The sequence below is a fragment of the Homarus americanus genome, unplaced genomic scaffold (genome assembly GCF_018991925.1).
Source record: "Homarus americanus isolate GMGI-L3 unplaced genomic scaffold, GMGI_Hamer_2.0 scaffold39155, whole genome shotgun sequence".
Taxonomy (NCBI): Eukaryota; Metazoa; Arthropoda; class Malacostraca; order Decapoda; family Nephropidae; genus Homarus; species Homarus americanus.
Window position 1 is genome coordinate 5,434,821 of NW_024737042.1, and position 19,146 is coordinate 5,453,966.

At 35.5% G+C, this 19,146-nt stretch overlaps 1 protein-coding gene across 2 annotated transcripts in view; it reads left to right on the plus strand.

Annotated features, from left to right (window-relative positions):
- The window catches only part of LOC121872617 (tRNA (guanine-N(7)-)-methyltransferase non-catalytic subunit WDR4-like), a 50,206-nt gene extending 34,295 nt beyond the window's left edge, over positions 1 to 15,911 (plus strand). For both annotated transcript variants that reach the window (XM_042375513.1, XM_042375512.1), the window contains one exon: positions 15,618 to 15,911. In XM_042375513.1, the coding sequence (XP_042231447.1) occupies positions 15,618 to 15,772 (155 nt within the window). In that variant the 3' untranslated portion in view covers positions 15,773 to 15,911. The remainder of the gene's footprint in view (positions 1 to 15,617) is intronic.
- The last annotated feature ends 3,235 nt before the right edge of the window (positions 15,912 to 19,146 follow it).

The window sequence follows — 19,146 nt, forward strand, 5'->3', positions numbered from 1 at the left end:
ACATGACATTAGAATGGGGACTGCCAGAAAGAGAAGAATGTGCATATATATATAGCAGGAGAGCATATATATATATATATATGTATGTATGTATGTATGTATGTATGTATGTATGTATGTATGTATGTATGTATGTATGTATGTATGTATGTATAAAAATATGTAAAGTATGTATGTATGTATATGTATGTATGTATGTGTGTATGTATGCAAGTGTATGTATGTATGTATGTATGTATGTATGTATGTATGTATGTATGTATGTATGTATGTATGTATGTATGTATGTATGTATGTGTATGTGTATGTATGTATGTATGTATGTATGTATGTATGTATGTATGTGTATATATATATATATATATATATAGAGAGATATATATATATATATATATATATATATATATATATATATATATATATATATATATATATATATATATATATATATATATATATAGAGAGTAAAAAAGGATAATCATAGTGAAAGAAGAAACACGCTATTTGCCATATATATTATTATTACATACATATACATATATATACATACATATATTATATATATTGTAACAATGTTATTCAACTATGTTCTTTTGTAAACTTTTGACTCTACTATAAATTATATTCACAGTCTCCTTCTGTATTTTAAAGAAAATAACAAATACAAATGGTAAATCTACAGTCTGGTCAAAAGACCATGTTGGTCGCTAATCCTTTATCTTGCAAAGAAATTTCAAATGCTCCATCTCACACACACACACACACACACACACACAGCTGTCGTGTTTTCTTTCTTTGGATTTTTTTTTTATTCTTGTATTTCTACATACATATTATTTTATTGTGCACACATATTATTATTGTTAGTCATTCTGTTTTATTTGGTTATATTTACAAAAATTTTACTACAACACATTACACACACACACATATTATAATGCATATTACACACATTTTCACCCCCAGTCTCGATGGGTCAAGACCTGTTCACAGATTCTCCAAAAAAAAAAAAAAAAAAAATGTTCATTAAAAACTTCGTTTTCAGAGCTATTCGATGCTGTCAACAGAGAATACTATTCTCTGTTCTTGTGAGCTATTGTTACAACACTGCATTGTGAACAGCCCAGTGGGGTTAATGAGACTCTACTAACCCCCAGGTATGGGCTCTCTGAGCTGTTCCGCATGGGTATCACACTGTACCAACCTGAACCAGAATTTTTCAAACAATTGACGACAACATGTTCTTTCATCACTCATCCCAGTCCTTTCACACACTTAATGATGCATGTCATTAAAATTTCCTGAAACAACACAGTCTCAGAAATGGGTCTCATTCAGTCTCTCATTGGGTTCCCAAATCCACAAGCACATGTACTGTATACCTCGATAATCGACGCCAACACTTTCACGCTTCTGACAGCGGCCTGTCAGTGTTGTTCAAACTTGAATCCTGTCCGTGATTTTGCTGCACAATTGTTATCTCAAGAAGAGAGAAATGAACAGCAGTTCTGGTCGTTTTCAAAAAACACTGATGATTGTTGTTGCTTCCCAGCTGGCTGAGAACATCACTGTATACTTGTGTGCAATCAGGCCTAAAATGCTCCAGTGAGGTTTCTGTCAACCCATAAATGATGGCTAGTATTACTAGAGTATATTATCTTAATGGGGGTAGTGTGGTCTAATCAGGTTTGATATGCTTCAATGAGGCCTATAGATATGGAGATGACACTTTGATGACTGGCCATTGCCACAGTCGTGTCGTTTTATTATTAATAAACAGTATTCTCGTGATGATCAGCCAGAAAGAAGAGGAGAAAACAGGTGTAGAGGAGAGAAGTTAATAAGAGAGAAACAACAATGATATGAGGCGCGCCATATATTGTTATTCTTCAGCTGATATGATTCACCACCACAGTCACGCCAGGTCCTGCACCAGTTTCTGGTGTTTTGAAAACATTTTCATTGAACCTTTCACAACATTTCTATTTTTCTTCTTTTCAAATTTTGTATTGTATCTGTCTCTCTATCCCTGCTGGAGGGCCAAAATAGGCCAGTACTTAAATAATGTAGGTCACAATTTCACAAACACAAATCAGGATAATGAAGGATTAGCTGGCAACACGACAGGTGACCGCTGTCAATGTCTCTCTACCTTCTTTCGCATAGAGAGTGAAGAATTACATTGTTCTCAGTCTGGGTGGTGTATGTGCAATTCTTACCTTGACTCGGTTAGCAGATGCATTGCTTAACTGTGCTGGTCACTAATCCTTCAGGTGGTCTCCTGAATCTGGGTGGTAGGTGAGTTAACGCTGGGTTACTAATCTGGTGTTGGGTGGGGTAAGGGCTGCTGGGGCCGGGCTGTCGGACTGTTGCCATACCCTGATGGTTTCTGTGGCTGGCACTAAACTCCCAAATTTGTTATATTCTATGGTATTAATTGTTTTAAAATCATTGATTCAGTCTTATCCGTGTGACTTTTCACAACTACATGTGTAAGTTATCGGGGTATACTCTGTACAGCATGCCATGTACAGAGTGCTTAGTATTCATCAGTAACCTTTATGGGTGCTGTCAGAAGAGATAGTGCAGAGAAACTTTGTGTGGCACTGAGGTTTTGTAGTTGGTTTATATTCCTTACTGAATCTTTTATTTAGCCTCATTTGTTATATACAGTTTAATTTTTCATTCTCCATTATACAGTACAGTTGCTACCCCTTATTGATTTCGGGGTTAAGGACCCAAATCCAGGTCGGAAGTTGGAAAATGCTAAATAATACACAGAAAATCTAAAATGGGTGTCTTTTTCTTCTCAGCACCACAAAACTCTCACTTTTAAGCTTGCCAGACATTTTAAAGGAATTACAAAACGAAAATTTTGTCAGCACATTGCAAGAATCACTGACGTTGGAACTCTAAAATATGTAATTAACAAAATTTGGCACGACTGGAGAAGTGTCGATTTTGGTGGTCGTAAGTTGAGTAGGTCATAATAAGTGGGGGTAGCTGTATCTGGTTGACTTTAGATATGAATCCTTTGATATAGTTTAGTATATATAAATTAAGGATTAATCTTAAAAATCAATGATCCCGATTTAGGTTTATTGTGTTCAGGAGGTCTGAGGGCTGCTTGATGTAGATTTGAAAGATAGCTGATAATATATACGGAGGAAATCTGCTGTAACACTCGGTTTTTTTATCTTTCAGATTTGAATGTTACTTCTACCTCTTAGGACCCATTTCTGAGGGCTTGTGTTGTTGTGACTGGAGAGTTCTGTACTGTAATTTTATTAATGACAGCCATCATTATCATGGATTAGCCTGGGCTACAAACCCACAGACTTTAAGGTTACACTTAGATGAGTCCTTATCCTAACTTGCATATTATCATTACAGTATACTGTATATATTGCACAACTTTCCTTTTACCAGGGATGGAACCTTGAGACTTTGGAATTATGTGAAAGGAGAGTGTGTGGCCTGCATGTATGCTAGAGAACACACTCACCCCTACTACATCACTATGAAAAAGTATATACAGCAGAAAATTGAAGAATCTGAAGAGGCTAGAAGATTTCTACCTGACTACCCAGCTGTCAAAAGCTTTTCATTTTATACTCACAGATTCCAGTGATGTGAACATCTTTTAGTTGCTTTAGTAGACAGGTTGCACTGTAGTTAGACTGCATGTGATATGGCAAATCATATGAAGAGGACTGGGGTAAACTAGACAGATTCCAGATTGGATATCTGTATTGGGTTGTGTAAGAACACACATCTGTTACAACAATAAGAGGGGTGAATTTCAGAATGAAGGTGAGTCTGTATTTGTTCTTGATAAAGGGCTTGGAAAAAATAGAACATTGTAAAACAGTACCATGTTGTCATTAATTTAATCTTTTATTTATATTTATTGAAAGCCACTCACCCAGAAATCCAACCACATACAGAGTATTACTAACTAGAAAAAGAAGTAAACTTGACATGGTATACTTTACAGTATCTGATTCTTTTGCGGAGTCAGAAGAGCAGAAAAGTAAGACATTACGTGATAATACAGTACTAATGCTATTATAGGTAAAATTTGTGAAAATGTTAACTTGAAACACGGGGTTGGTTTAATTGACCTCTCTGAAGTAAGTCATTCTAGTTCAAGGTTGTACTCACAGATAGATACTGACCATGTATTGTTATTTGAAATTACAGGAGTCACATTAAAAAGAAATCATATGAGCATACAACATGAGAAAGATATCTTTGGGCATGATATTTTTTACTTTATCAAAATAAATGACTTCATTGAGATTTTCTTTTTATAGATCAGAGAGTTTGCTTAAAAATATTGTACTGTACTGATGTTGCTGTTTTTCAGGTTATGTTTACTGATTGGCTGATGACCATGCCTTTAACCTTTTCACTATGGGGATACCTATGGTTAATGCCAGACAATTTTATCAGCTCAGAGAGCCCATACACAAGGTTAGTAGAGTTCCATTAACCCCTTCATTGGGGGCACCACTTTTAATACAGTGTTGTAACAATAACTTCAAGCTCTCACAGGAACAGGAATAAAATATATTCTCTACCTGTAGTGAACTGTGTATCTGTTGGAGGTAACTGTTACCATGTATAACAACTACTTGTGAAGTTGTTTAAAAGTAACTCTTAATACAGGTTGACAACCCTTATCCGAAATTCCAAACCGAAAAGCTCTGAAACCGGAAAGTTTTTTGTGACATTTTTTTTTTTGGGGGATAGCCCACTCGGGCACAGGTCACTGACCCACATCGGGGCCTGGGGTGAAAATGTAATAGTAATAATAATTATAATAATAATAATAATGATAATACAGTAATAATAATTATTCATAGTAAATAAAATTTTTAATAAAACATAACTCAAAAATAAAATAGAATGATAATAATAATAATAATAACAATAATTGTATTAATAAAATAATAATAATAATAATAAAGAAATACAAGAATGAAAAAGATCAAAAGTGAGAAACACGATCTAGACCTATGAATTATTATTATTATTATTATTATTATTATTATTATTATTATTATTATTATTATTATTATTATTATTATTATTATTATTATTATTATTATTATTATTATTATATTTAGCCCCCAGGCCCCAATGTGGGTCAGTGACCTGTGCTCGGTGGGCTGATCCCTGTAAAAAAAAAAATACACCATTCTGAAAACCGAAAATTCTCAAACTGTAATGCATCTGGCCCCAAGGATTTTGGATAAGGGATTGTCAACCTGTATAGGTTTTACATATATTAGCAAAAGTGAAACTAAAGATGATTATGGTAATTATATAGAAGAATAGATCCTCAAATCTTAGGCACTTGGGACCAAGACCTAAAACGGTTTTGAGGATTTTGTAAATACTGTATAGACATAATAGAATATGTGAATTTTTATGAAAGGCACAGTTTTAGACTTGTGCAGGATTTAAGCTATATAATTTCTACTTTGATATATTTTTTAGGTACTAACCATACTCAGCCTTCCTCTTCCTCCCACCGATTGGTGCTGAAAGAGTGGACAAGATAAAAAGTTAGCATTACAGCACTGCCCAAAATATACTGAGGGGTCCATCCTTCTAGAGCCAAGCTATAGAATTCCTCTTCTAACATATACCTTGCTCATATAATGTCTTTCTTCAAGTGTCAGATCTATGACTATTTATCTAATGTCCAATTACTTTTTTTTTTTTTTCATCCCAACATTTAGGTATCACTCATTGCAGTCTTCCAGAAAGGTAGCCTCTCACATATTACAGTGTTCTGTAGTTTGACAGTGTACTGTAGTTTGGCAACAAGGAGCTAACCTGTGTTAACCTTTCAAGATGTGTTGACATTATGTGGTTAAAACCATGCTGCTTATGTGATAAAGAGCAACAATGGGTGAAGAGATTTGATATCAGAAGCATTGAAAACTTTTGACTTAAACTTGACAGGTTTACAACCAATGAAGTCAATTTCTCAGGTAACTGTTGTTTCCAAAGCTGTTGACATCATGTGCTCACTTGTGAATAATTTTCAAAGGTTTAAGACATGCCTCGTGAAAATTGCCTTTGTTTCTGTTGGTTGTATTTGTTTTACATCAGGCTGACATTTAAGTTCATCGCTTTTCTTGAATCCCTGCTGTATTTTGTATAAAGAAGGACAAGTTTAAATACATATCAACAAAGGAGCTCATGCCGGACCCAGGGTTGTGTCATGGTTGCTGTCTAGAGAACTGATTGTGCTACAGAGGAAGAGGAGCAGTGTGTGTTGGAGTTTGTAGATAATAACTACATCGAAAGAGCAGAACATGCTTTGGAGTCTCTTGGCAAGAAACAAAACCATCTTTTCACAGGTATGATTACAGATATAGATTTTGTATAAGGTAGAATCTATAATGTGTGCCAAAGTTTATTTTATTTTACAAAAAGGAATTTTGTAGTGTAAATTAAAGATGACTGCTTGTTGAGTTAATATGAAACTTTAGTTGTTATTATTATACAGTGCGGTGGTAGCATTTATTTTACATATATATATATATATATATATATATATATATATATATATATATATATATATATATATATATATATATATATATATATATATATATATATATATATATATATATGCAAGTAAATACTGTAGGTGTTTTTTTTGGGGTGAGTACAGACTAGTCTGTACTCACCCTGAAGATGTGAATCACATGGCGCTAGAACTTCTTGTTTTCCTTGTATATATATATATATATATATATATATATATATATATATATATATATATATATATATATATATATATATATATATATATATATATATATATATATATATATATATATACATATACATACATACATACATACATACATTACATACATACATACATACATACATACATACATACATACATACATGCATACATACATACATACATACATACATACATATATATATATATATATATATATATATATACACAGTCAACCTCACTTTACGCGTCCCACATTCCGCTTTCCACGCTTGCTGTGCCCCGTCAAACTAACATGCTCATTCGCGTGCGTAAATTTATTACGCTGGAGAGCGGTGCTGGAGAGCCGCGCCATTTTTGATCCAAACCCCGCTCCGCCATATGTTGTGTAAGCGGGTAATACATGGTGCGACACAAGGTCGCCATCATAAACATTACCAGTTCTTCACCCGCCACCCACTACAGCCGCCCAAGTGGGTGATAGTGATAATTATAGTGAGGATATGGACTTATGAACTTTGGTTTGACAAAGAGGCCCTGCAAGCCTCTGTGGTGGATAGTGATACAATTGATACAGTGATACAGGTGAGGCCAATAATAATCTGCCCTCTGCCTCGGAACCAACCGCCCATCCCTGTGCCCAGCCATCTTTTTCACTAATGTAAGTGTTAAAAACCTAATATTATTGATATTTCTTAATTATTAATTGTGTGCATACCATCATAAAGTTAAGATAATATTTTTACTACAACATAGTTGTGTGTCACAAAGTGGAGTTTGGGGTCTACTCTATTTCAATTAATCCCATATGTTATGTTATTCATTTACGCTGTTTCTCACTTTCCGATGCACCCTGTGGGTTACATTAATCAAGGAAGTGAGGGTTGACTGTATATATATTTATTTATTTATTTATTTACTCTATACAGTGACTGCTTAACTAACGCCGGTTAACGTAAATTTCGTTAACGAACTGCCTTCCATATGATCTTCAATTCGTTAACGAACAATAATTCGTTAACGAATTCTTACTTAACCGACCACATGTTTTCGCTGCACTGACTGGGCAACCAGCTTTGTATCAGTCCACCAATACATTAATCGTTCTAGGGCTTAAATTCTACTATTTTAGTAAATATCAAGAAGTTTATACTATTCAATAATTTTAAAGTTTAATATTCAATTTTAGTCATTTTAAAAATTATTGAACATAATTGAAGGTGATTGTTCATCTGATTTTTATATTAATTAAGTCATCAACCACCTCCTTTCACTCAGAGGAACTGACTTCAGATTTTATCGTTCAAATTTCTGGTCTATACCGTATATCACGGCCTATAAGACGAAATTTGAACATTAAAAAAATCTGCCCAAAGTTAGGGGGTCGTCTAAACCACCAAGTTTAAAATTCTTACCTCTTAAATATTGTGGTTTAGTGTGTCAAGAGTGGTGATGAAAACATCGTAAGCCACTCACAAGGTCTTACCACTAATTATTTTATACTGAAACTTACGTTTGGCAAGCTGGATTCAAATTAAGATTACCGGTATATTAAAATAATAAAAATGTATTATAAACCTGTCTAACATACCGTAAAAGAGATTTATACCCCTGTAATAAACACAGCTATCATCACACACCCCTCCCCACGCCCCCCCCATTTGCCAGTGAGGAGACAAGAAAGGAAAAGTGCATTAATTCTTGAAACTATCGACGGTTAATTACAGACGCTCAAGTGACGTCACTAGTGTTTACACTACACCAGCTGGTAATATTTGATGCCATTACTTGAAGTGAATTGGCCTTATTTTAAGTAACTAACTATAAATAAATACAAAAATTAAAAAAAAAGATCAAAACTGAGAAATAATATACTGTATGTATGTTGTGTTGTCAAAGTAAGAGGAACAATTGTGTAAGTACATAATATTTTTTCACTCAAATCCTAATGAAACACTACTGGAGAACATTCCTTTGTCGCAAAACAGTTTATAAATTAAAGAAAATAATTACAGTGTGTTTAATATATTACAGTATATTATAAATAAATAAATAAAACAAATAATTCGGTAAATCTATTTAAAGTAAATGGAAAATAAGCAAACATGTTATTTACCAAGACCCTTCCGTCTGGCTCAGGGTGAGATGGAGGGGAGATAAAGAAGGCTATTTATAGCCCATCAGAAGTGGCTAGTACCCTAATGCACCATAAATAATTCATTGAACATTCATTTTTTGTACATAGTATATTCAGTATATATATATATATATATATATATATATATATATATATATATATATATATATATATATATATATATATATATATATATATATATATATATATATATATATATATATATATATATATATATATTTGTGTAATAAATGTATGTAGTAAGTACATACTGGTAACCTTTTTCACTCAAATCCTAATGAAACATCACAATTAGAATACGGTGGTTGCTGTTGAACCACATGTTGTATAAATAGTCACACCACCCAGACGAGGGAACACTCCCACCACGCTTCAGTGACGTCACTAGTGTTTACACTACACCAGCGAGTATAATTTGATGACATTACTTGAAGTGAATTGGCCTTATTTAAAAAAATCAAGGATGGTTGGTAAAGGACTACTGAGTCAGTGGGTAAGTGTCACATTTGGGGTACTGGTCTTATACAGCAAATAGAGCTCAAAAGCTACTTTTTAAATGGAAATTTGGGGGGGGCGTCTTATGCACCCCGCCGCCTTATAGGCCGTGATATATATATATTATATACGGTGAAGCACGCGCGGCATCCAGCCTCTTAGCACAGCAAACAGGCGTTAGTCTCTCTCTGTTTTCACTGGAGGATAACATCTTGCTTGAGACTCTCTTCAACTAAACGCTTTTTTCTGTGTTTCCAAGCAAATTATTGGTCATTTTGAAATATATTTTACATATTGACAAATATAATGCAGTGCAGTGTTGATTTAAAGAAAATAATCTTGAATTACACCAAGAGAACTAAAATTTTATGGGTGAAATGGCGCCATGGGGTGACTTCTCTTCCACCCCAATGCCTTCTCTTCTTTCTTCTCCTCCACCCCCATTCTAAATCCCATCATCATCATCATCATCCAGGAGCCTTCTACATACACACCTCAAAGTAAGTGAACTTTTCTACCATTTTTGTTGAATTTAGGAAATTTTCGGTGAGCTGGAACCAATTACCCAAAAACCCATTGAAACAATGGTTTCGGTTAACGAACGACCTTCTGGAACGGATTGAGTTCGTTAACCGAGGGGTCACTGTATATTTATTCAATTTAACCCCTTCACTGTAGGGACTCCAATTTTAATATTTTATTTGGCTAACACCAGACGATTTTATTCAGCTCTGAGGGAACCCCATACACAAGAGGTTAATTTTATAACTTAAGCCATTTCCTTTGAAAATGCCTGGTAACTAGAATCAAGAGCACATGCACACAGACTCTATTATTAGCTGTCATTCAGGCACCAATACTGGAGCAATAGATATGTGCTGCTGTTGTATTCCCTGTGCATGAACAAGGCTTCAGATATCTACCGTGTCTATTTATCCTTACCACTTCACACAAACTTGTATCTCCCATCAGCAGCAGGTTCTTCACCAAAAAACACTCGCCAGGATCCCCAGTCATTCACTAATATCGCTGCTTCCTGGATTTCCATCCCCATCAATTTTAATATGTCCTTTATTCCACATTTCCAACTTGAACTTTCCCTCTTCCAACCACCTTATCCTCTAAATTGTACACTCAATCTACCAGTCTTTTACTTTCTGTTCTCTCAAAGTATTCATACCATATGTGTAAACCCTGACCCTAATTTCTGCCTAACACATCTTGTATTCCACATTTCCTCCTTATTTCTAAATTCTTAGCCCCTGCATCCTATTCATTCTGCTTATTACTCTAAAAGTTGCCATTTTTGTTATTTCCAATGTGGTCAATTCTATTGTATCTCCATCCAGAGTCTATACTTTATCCCCATGTATTATAATAAGTTTGTGTTCAATGACTTCTCAGTACTTTCCCATATTTGTCTTCTTTGTTGTAGTTTTTTCTATATTTCTCAGTGTAACTTTTACATTCTTTCCCTTCACTGCTTTGTGATTCATGTCATTGTTCATCACATTATTTGCTGATGACCCACTCACAGTTATTTGAACTGAAACTTTTGTATATTATCTTCATTTTCCCAGTCTCTTTTGTTTATATATTTTGATCATCGTGTATCAACTTTCTCTGAGAATGCACACTTCAAAACTCATTAAGTAACATTGGCAATAGGGCATTATCAACTTCAAACACCAGCTACTTATCTCCCTGTATATGTCCACTACTCTTGTTTTCACCCCTCTTACCTCATCCATGATGGTGTTAGATATGGTGTAGTGGTCATTTTGAAAAAGAGCCTTATTTAAGAAGAAACCTCTCCCCCTTTTAGAACAAAATACATCCTTTATTTTTTGTAAGATTTTGGTGTGAGAAGTGGGGAAATGATGGTTGTGGTGATTTATTTCACTGGTTGGACCATTTTACAAGCCCATTTTTAGGACTACCCTATACTAGGGTGCTAGCTAAAGATGAAGTACAAATACAGACACTATACTGAACATTATCCACATGTTTTATGTATACGTATGTCAATAATTCTTTGTATTTTCTCATCACCAAAACACTCTGAGCGTTATATACAGTATAAACTTGACAAAGTATAATCAATATTTTTTCTAAAGATTAATTACAACTACAAAAAAGGTTTTTCATCGGTTTGACCTTTTTCAATGCTGCATTTAAGTCACACACAAGTAAGACTGCATTATATCTATGAAATTGTTGGTATTTAAATGCAGAATACGTACAGTAAGACCTCATATTTCGTGCAATTTCGTTTTGCATTTTTTAATTTCGTGAGCAGTACCTAATGTAACCAAGTCTTATATTTGGGGTAAAATATCGTGAATTTCGCGAGATCCAGCAAGCTGAATGCTGGCCACCGTCTTGAATGACGTCACAGCCCTAATACCAGTTACAGTCATTTCTGCTACAACTCGTGTTTTGTCTGCGCGAATTGGTTGCAACGTGATTGATGAATAGGGGAACGCTGTTTGTAAAACGCGAACTTTTGCATATTAATGTTGGCTTTAACATGATTCCATCCTCAACGTTTTAAGCGTGGCGTGGGGTTATGCAATGTTTGCAATTCACATTTGCTTCCCATGTTCAATTGATTCGTGTCTTTGGGTTGTGAAGTGTTTTTTGAGAGGTACTCGTATTTTTTTTTTTTTTTTTCAAATTTACCTGTTACCCATAAATACTGTATGAAAAGTATAAGTAAAAACAATGTTTCGCAGTGAGGACTAATAACGGTTTACACCAGTGCTCTCTGTTTACATCACGTGATCAGTTGAATCGCGTGGTTTCTGTCGATTACTCCGTGATTTTCACTGTTTTCTCCAATTTTGTTGTGTTAGCGATGAATATGGAAAGACAAGGTAAGAAGTATGTTTCCAAAAAGCATTCTGGCGATCGAATTGCCGGTGGTGAACGTAAAAGAGGTATACAAGAACGCAACTACCGCGTTGTAGCCCACGCCATCCTAGCAACCACCCAGGCTGTTATTGTGTGCTTTTTTGGGGTGGTGCTACCACCTGTTGAGTTAAGATTATGGCATCTACCTCCACTGGGGGTCCTACTGGTGCTGGTGGGGTGGGACAGACCCACCTAAGCGGCCAAATAAGGAAAAGGAAAAGCGGGACTATCATAAGGGAGTTAAGTTTGCCAAGTACTCGATGCAGGATAAGCAGCGTGTGATTAAGGTACTTGAGGAACGCCTAAAAACTAGTTTCCGTAAAGCACAATCAGGTGAATAAATGCAGAATTTGTATCATTTGGAGGTTATAAATGGGAAAATCAGAGGTTGATGTAGAGTGGCCAGTCTATATTGTTATTTTTCCCATTAGTTTATGTATTTGCATTTGGCGAATTTGAATTTGGCGTAATTTTTCCAGTCTATATTACTCGCAAAATACAAGATCTTACTGTACTTAAAATTAAATAAAAGATAAATTGGAAAAACAGACAACCATATTGTACTGTATTTGTAAAAGTAAATTCCAACACATGTTTAGTTAGGTACATCATTCAAGATGACATTGCCTCATACACAGCACAGAGACAACACATCTTACACACAGACCTCAGTGTCATCATCAACAGAATCAGAATCATAACAATCGAGTGGGCTGTTTGGGCATGTACATGTATCGCAAACACATTGTTCAATGCAAGGCAGACCTACCAGCAGACAAGAACATTTCCTTGACAAGACAATTCTTGTTGTTACAGTACAGGTGAGTGAGGTTACGAACCTATACTGATGCACATTCCTGGTCAAACATAAGAGGTATTACAAGTCCTTCTACAGTCTTTATCCAGACATGACCTACAGCATCTGCTACCTATGGTTTTGCTTTGTGACTTTGACACCAGACTGATGTCTGTAACACGACTCTAGAGAAGTGTTGCTTGAAAGCTTCTTTTGTTGGGGGTAACATAGCTGCTTTCCTTTTTGCCCATACAGCTGGAGCACATAAAATCGTGCAACTTTATCTGATCTGGTTGGTGACAATGATAAACCAAATTCAGAGAGCTCTGCCCCCATGTCTATGTGCTTAGTCAGAGTTGTGAATGTAGTATGTTTTCCAATTTTGAAGAATGCGCTGTTACTGTCACAACCAGTGAAGGCATGTACAGCAGGGAGGCACATTGACACTCGTTTCCCAAGCATTTCCACAATAGTATGCACAGGTATGTACTGCTCTCGTGTGATTGATTTTCCCAAGTGCACAGCATGCATATATATATTCTCCAGGAGAAAGAAGCCCCTTGCTATAGTAATGCAGTAAGATAACTAGAATTTCAGTGTCATCACAGTGCACCACAGTCCTGTGATGGGTTTTTGCAAAGTTATTTGCATGCAGCACAACACGAGTGTTTGCTTCTTCGTGTGTAGAGAAAACATGTTCCAGCAGGACCTCACCAGACCTCCTCGCTCACTCCACTGTCTCCACATTGGCAAAGCCCCCTGCAAGAATGATGGATTTACTCATTTTAAACTGAGACATGGCCTTGATGATGACAGAATCATTGACAAAGGCAGCAAGGGCAGCTTTGTTGACTGGTCCTTTCAAGAAAAGATAGTAATTTGGGACATTTTGTGATCCAGTTGCTTGATGAGTGGGTGTCATCCCATCATCACCTCTGCATTGTTGTTCTGTCTGCTTAATTGATTTTGGCTTATCTTATCGGTCAAAAACGACTGTCAACTCCAAGTTGATCATCTTCTAGGATGTGCAGGATCTTTTTCAGTACCTTTTCTGATAGGTCATCAAAAGTCTTGAACAGTGATTCATTTACAGACTGGATCATCAACAGTAGCTTCCCTTTTCACCAGGAACTTTTGTCAGTGTGTGAATTTCATCAAAAACAGCATCCAGCATCTTTGGTAGATCAGCCTTGGAAGTTTTTCACATTGACTGATAACATCATTCAACTAGACAATCACCAAAGTTGAAATTTCATAAGCTATCACCGTTATTAATCACAGTATCTCCTATGTTTCCACCAACTTTGGCAGATAATCCCTGAATGAACAACCTGTTGTAAATTTTTTTTAAATATACCTGATGATAATTGCAGTCAAAATCAGTAAAATATAGTTTCTAATGTGTAAATTTGAAGAATAATTTATAAAAGTTACAAATGTTTTCTCTTTTAGATGTCTTCTGTTATAAAAAAAAATGTTTTATCTACCATTTATGGATTAAATGCTTCTTTTAGCCAGTCGCTAATGACGCTATGAACAGTCACACAAATGGTTACAGAAAATAGACCTGCCAGTGAAAAAAATAAATTACCACAACCATCATTTTTCTTTGTTCTTGCATATAACCCCTTTGAAAAAAAATAGTTGTTTTGTTCTAAAGGGGGAGGGGTACCAGACCACTTTCTGGCTTTGGCTACAAGACAAATAACCATGACAAGTTTACACATCTTTGATGTAGTTCTGCTTTTAAGAGGGATTCACTTTATCTCTTCCCAAGAAACTTTTTAATATATGCTTCACATTTTTTATAATTTTCTCGGAAGACTGAAACTTTTTACTCATGTGCTGTAATTGAAAAGTATGATGCCTTTTCTCCCACACCTAGCAGTCTTTAGTATCCTTCCCTGTTTAATGTCAAAAATGTTAAAGAATACTTAATTACACACTTTTTCATTTTTAACATTTTATCAACTTCCACTTGATAGTTTTATACCTGTACAGTATGTCTAATCAGAAGTCTACAATACTGTACTATATACATTTCCTTTCTAGGACTTAAACATTTCCTATCAAATATATGTACAGTTAGGGTCACTAGTTTGCTCCTGCCCAAAATGAAGCAGTATCGACCCCAAATAAGATGAAACAGTTGGGGTAAGTCAATTTGGAGACTCATTTTTGTGACCCAGCTTCACCATGGGGAGTGAACTTTTGTCCCTGACTGTAGATTCTTACTTCTTTTTCTTTTTTTAATTCAGGTAAATGTAATTTTCTTTGAGCTTGTTGTTGCAGTTGTGAAAATGGGCATTATGTTTATGCTCTATGTAATTGAGGACTTATTACTATTGGTCTTCAAAAATTTTATTTGGTATAGCTACTGTATTTGAATTGCTGTATATATTAACAATTAGAGGCAAGTTGATCTATTGATTACATACTGTATATAAGATTTGTAACCTAATCTAGGTAGTGTCTATTTTCAGTGGGTCATGATGGACTTAACTTGGATGTTCTCTACAAGCAACGCTATGACAATGTGGCAGATTACAAGAAAAAGAAAGAAGAACGATTGGCTATGGAACAAGCTGTAAAGGATGGCTTGATTCCTGCAGTTAAAAAAGGGCGATGGTCAAAATAACAATAAAAATGCTTAAAATTAGAATAGTGTACAGTATTATAATAAAAAGTTTAATTTTATCAGGAGTTCACATATTACAGTACTGTATAAAGTCTTACATATCCTTTAACAAAATTGAAATAAAAATTAATTCAATTTTTGTATTGTTATTTGAATTATCCAAAAAGCTTAATTAACATAAGGCATGTCATTATAGCCAATTTATATATATTCCTGACAGTACAGTATTGTTCATCTACATTGCATTCAATTACTGATTAAAAATTTCTCTAAGCACTTATAATTCTCACCATTTAACAAACTCATAGTCATGCTATCTTATAAAGAATTAATAGAACTTAGTGGTAGTTTCTCTTCATATTAAAGGCTATTTCAATTTTACCCCACCCCAGTTTACTCATATACCTTATCACTCATGGTTTGGGTAGTATAATAACTTAAATCAAATTACAAGCACTATTCTAAGTCATTGTTACTTAATCCATTCCCCATACATGTCCACCAATTAACAACTTTCACATTGTTATATCCACCACTTTCCAGTGTAGAGACAGGCCTCTTAAAATAGACAAGATTCATTCCTGGGGAGTGTCTGTTAAGTGATGAATCGATTAAAGGGGGTAATTATTACATGGTGTCTGAGCAAAATGAAAAATGATAAAGCTTTTAGGGTTGATCAGTTGAGTGACAGATTATAGTGGTGGCAAATGAGGCATTTGCCCCTGGCCCCAGATCTTGCCCAGCCCCCCAAATTGTTTGTTTTTTCTGCAGTTTCTCTTTTTACAAAAAAAAAAAAAAAAATAGCAGTCTGGAAATAGTGTGATGGTGTGAAGGTGTGTGAGGCTACTGTGACGGTGTATGTCTGTGAGGGTGTGAGGTTGCTGTGAAGGTGTATGTCTTAGAAACCATTTTAAAGGGAACTACAAACGAAAATTTTGTCAGTACACAACGCGATCACTGGCGTCAGGATTCGAAAATAAGTAATGTGAAAAATATTTTATACGACCATGGCTGTCGTATGTCCGAGTTGTCGTAAATTGAGGAGAGACTTTATATATACTTCACATCTTCAGGGGTGAGTACAGACTAAGGAGTAATTATTGACAAGGCTAATATATACAGTAAAGGAGAGAATTTGAATTGAATTGAATTGAAACAGTTTATTTAGCCAAAAAAACACAGATATAGGGTGGATAATAATAACAATATTAACATGGCTGAGCCAGTGAGAGCCTGAGCTCTCTTGTAGGCACCTGATATATACAGTACTGTACATTTATCTCAAGGAAGTATTATGTGAAATTTAGTATCATCTGGAATAATACACATTGCATGGTGGTAATAGCATATCAGTATGTTACCAACCCTTTCACTTGGTTACAAATCTTGTTAATCATAAAATTGTCCAGTTTGTACTGCCATTACTCAAATTAGTGTTGACAGATTCGGTGTGCTTAATGTGACTAGATTCTATAATGTTCCTACTGACAATTGAATTACAAGGTAATAATGAGGAGGCATTATCCCAGTCAATGCAATGCTGGAAACCAGCGGTGGAAGCTGATAAGCGGCGAAAGGGATTCGTAACACTGATGACAGGAATGGGATACCCTAGCAGTGAGATACTAGTCAAGATGGAAGGTGACGGTGTGATTGCAACGAGAAGAACAGAAACAAATCCTGCAAGAACAACGAGAATATAAACAACTATTGCAAGAACAAAGAGAAGAACAGAAGTAACAACTACAGCAGCTGAAGGAAGAGATCAACAAGAAATTTCATGAAAGAGATGAGGCTCTGCAAATGATGTGTAACAGCTGGGATGACGTGTTGCATGAAGTGCAAGTTGAACTAGGAGCGAGAAAAGAGGAAGTGGGTGAAAAATCGAATCGGCACAAACAAAAAGTGAGTGGTGAGATCACAGAGGTATATAAAGAGCTTAAGAAAGTCAATACTGTAGCAGGATGGAAGTTCTGGAGAATTGTCTAAGAGCAGGGTATCAGTCAAGGTCTGGTGACCCGTATAATTGTGATGGTGTGTATGAAACATCGTTTGTGAATAGTATTGAAAATTATGTAAAATATGATAAGGGTGTAGAAAAAGGAAGAGTTGGGTTTGATTACAGAGCACCTGAGTTAAGACCCCGAGCTATGTCCGGTGAAGTGGTGAACTATCCAAAACATGCATAACCCTCTGCAAAAGAAGTGTCAGTCACCGAAGTTGTAGAGTCCATGGGAAGGACCATACACTGTAGTGGAACGTCTTTCAGATGTGACCTATTGGATCAGGGGAGGAAGGAAAGCTTAGCCGAAGGGAGTCCACATCAATCGTCTGTGGCAGTATCATAGGCCAGGACAGTACACGTAGGAAGATTCTGAGGAGTAGTCACCTATCACCGATGAGGGACAGACTGGAGATCCTGGAAGAACTCAGGGCCGTACCGATCTGGAGAATCCGACCATGGACCAGGAAGAGGAGCACCGTTCTCTCTTAGCGGAATTGGACATGACAGGAGAGGGGAACCACTCTGGTGATGTGACTTAGGTTGCTGTGCCAAGGGAGGACTCTGAAGACATCCCAGTATGTCGGCAGTAGTGGGAGAGGAGGAGACCTACCAAGTTTCAGGATTATTATGTACTGTATTTTGTGGCATATAGGACGCGCTTATTTTTCCAAATTTTATCCTCAAAATCACCCTGTGTCCAATATGGTGAAGGTCAGGATTGGGGTCCAGCTTGGGATCTCGGTATCCCCCTAGTTTAAGAATCCAAACAACTTCAGAATGAATATATATGGTATATTACAAGACTAATTCCATTTTACAAAGAGAACAATTAAAACAATAATAAATAAACAAGAAATATTCAGTAAATGACTGCGATAATTCTTGAAACTACCGACAGTGGTCAGGCAAACTACTCGTTGTCTTAGATGTTTACAGATTTCCCACCAATAACCTGTGTTATATTTCTTGTTTAAACTTGTAACTGCCTTATAAAATAAAACAAACCTTAATTGAGGCACGAAATGCTTCGATAACGGGCTAAGGCTCAACAAACAACGGAACAATGGTCTACTCCCTGGCAGCCATTTTAGTTTTGTTTTGTTTTGGTAAAGTTACAATACTACATACTGGCATGATTTGGTATGAATGATTTCTTTTTACAAATAAAGTAGCAATAAAAAAAATTACAACATTAAAATTCCCCTCAATTTAATTTTTCCAACATATTTCATGCTAAATTTAGGATGAGTCCTATACACCGGTGTGTCTTATATGCCGCAAAATACGGTATACAGTATAGTGTCATCCTAACACAACGATTAGGGAGGGAGTAGTGTTATGCCAGAACATAATACAGTATTATAATTTT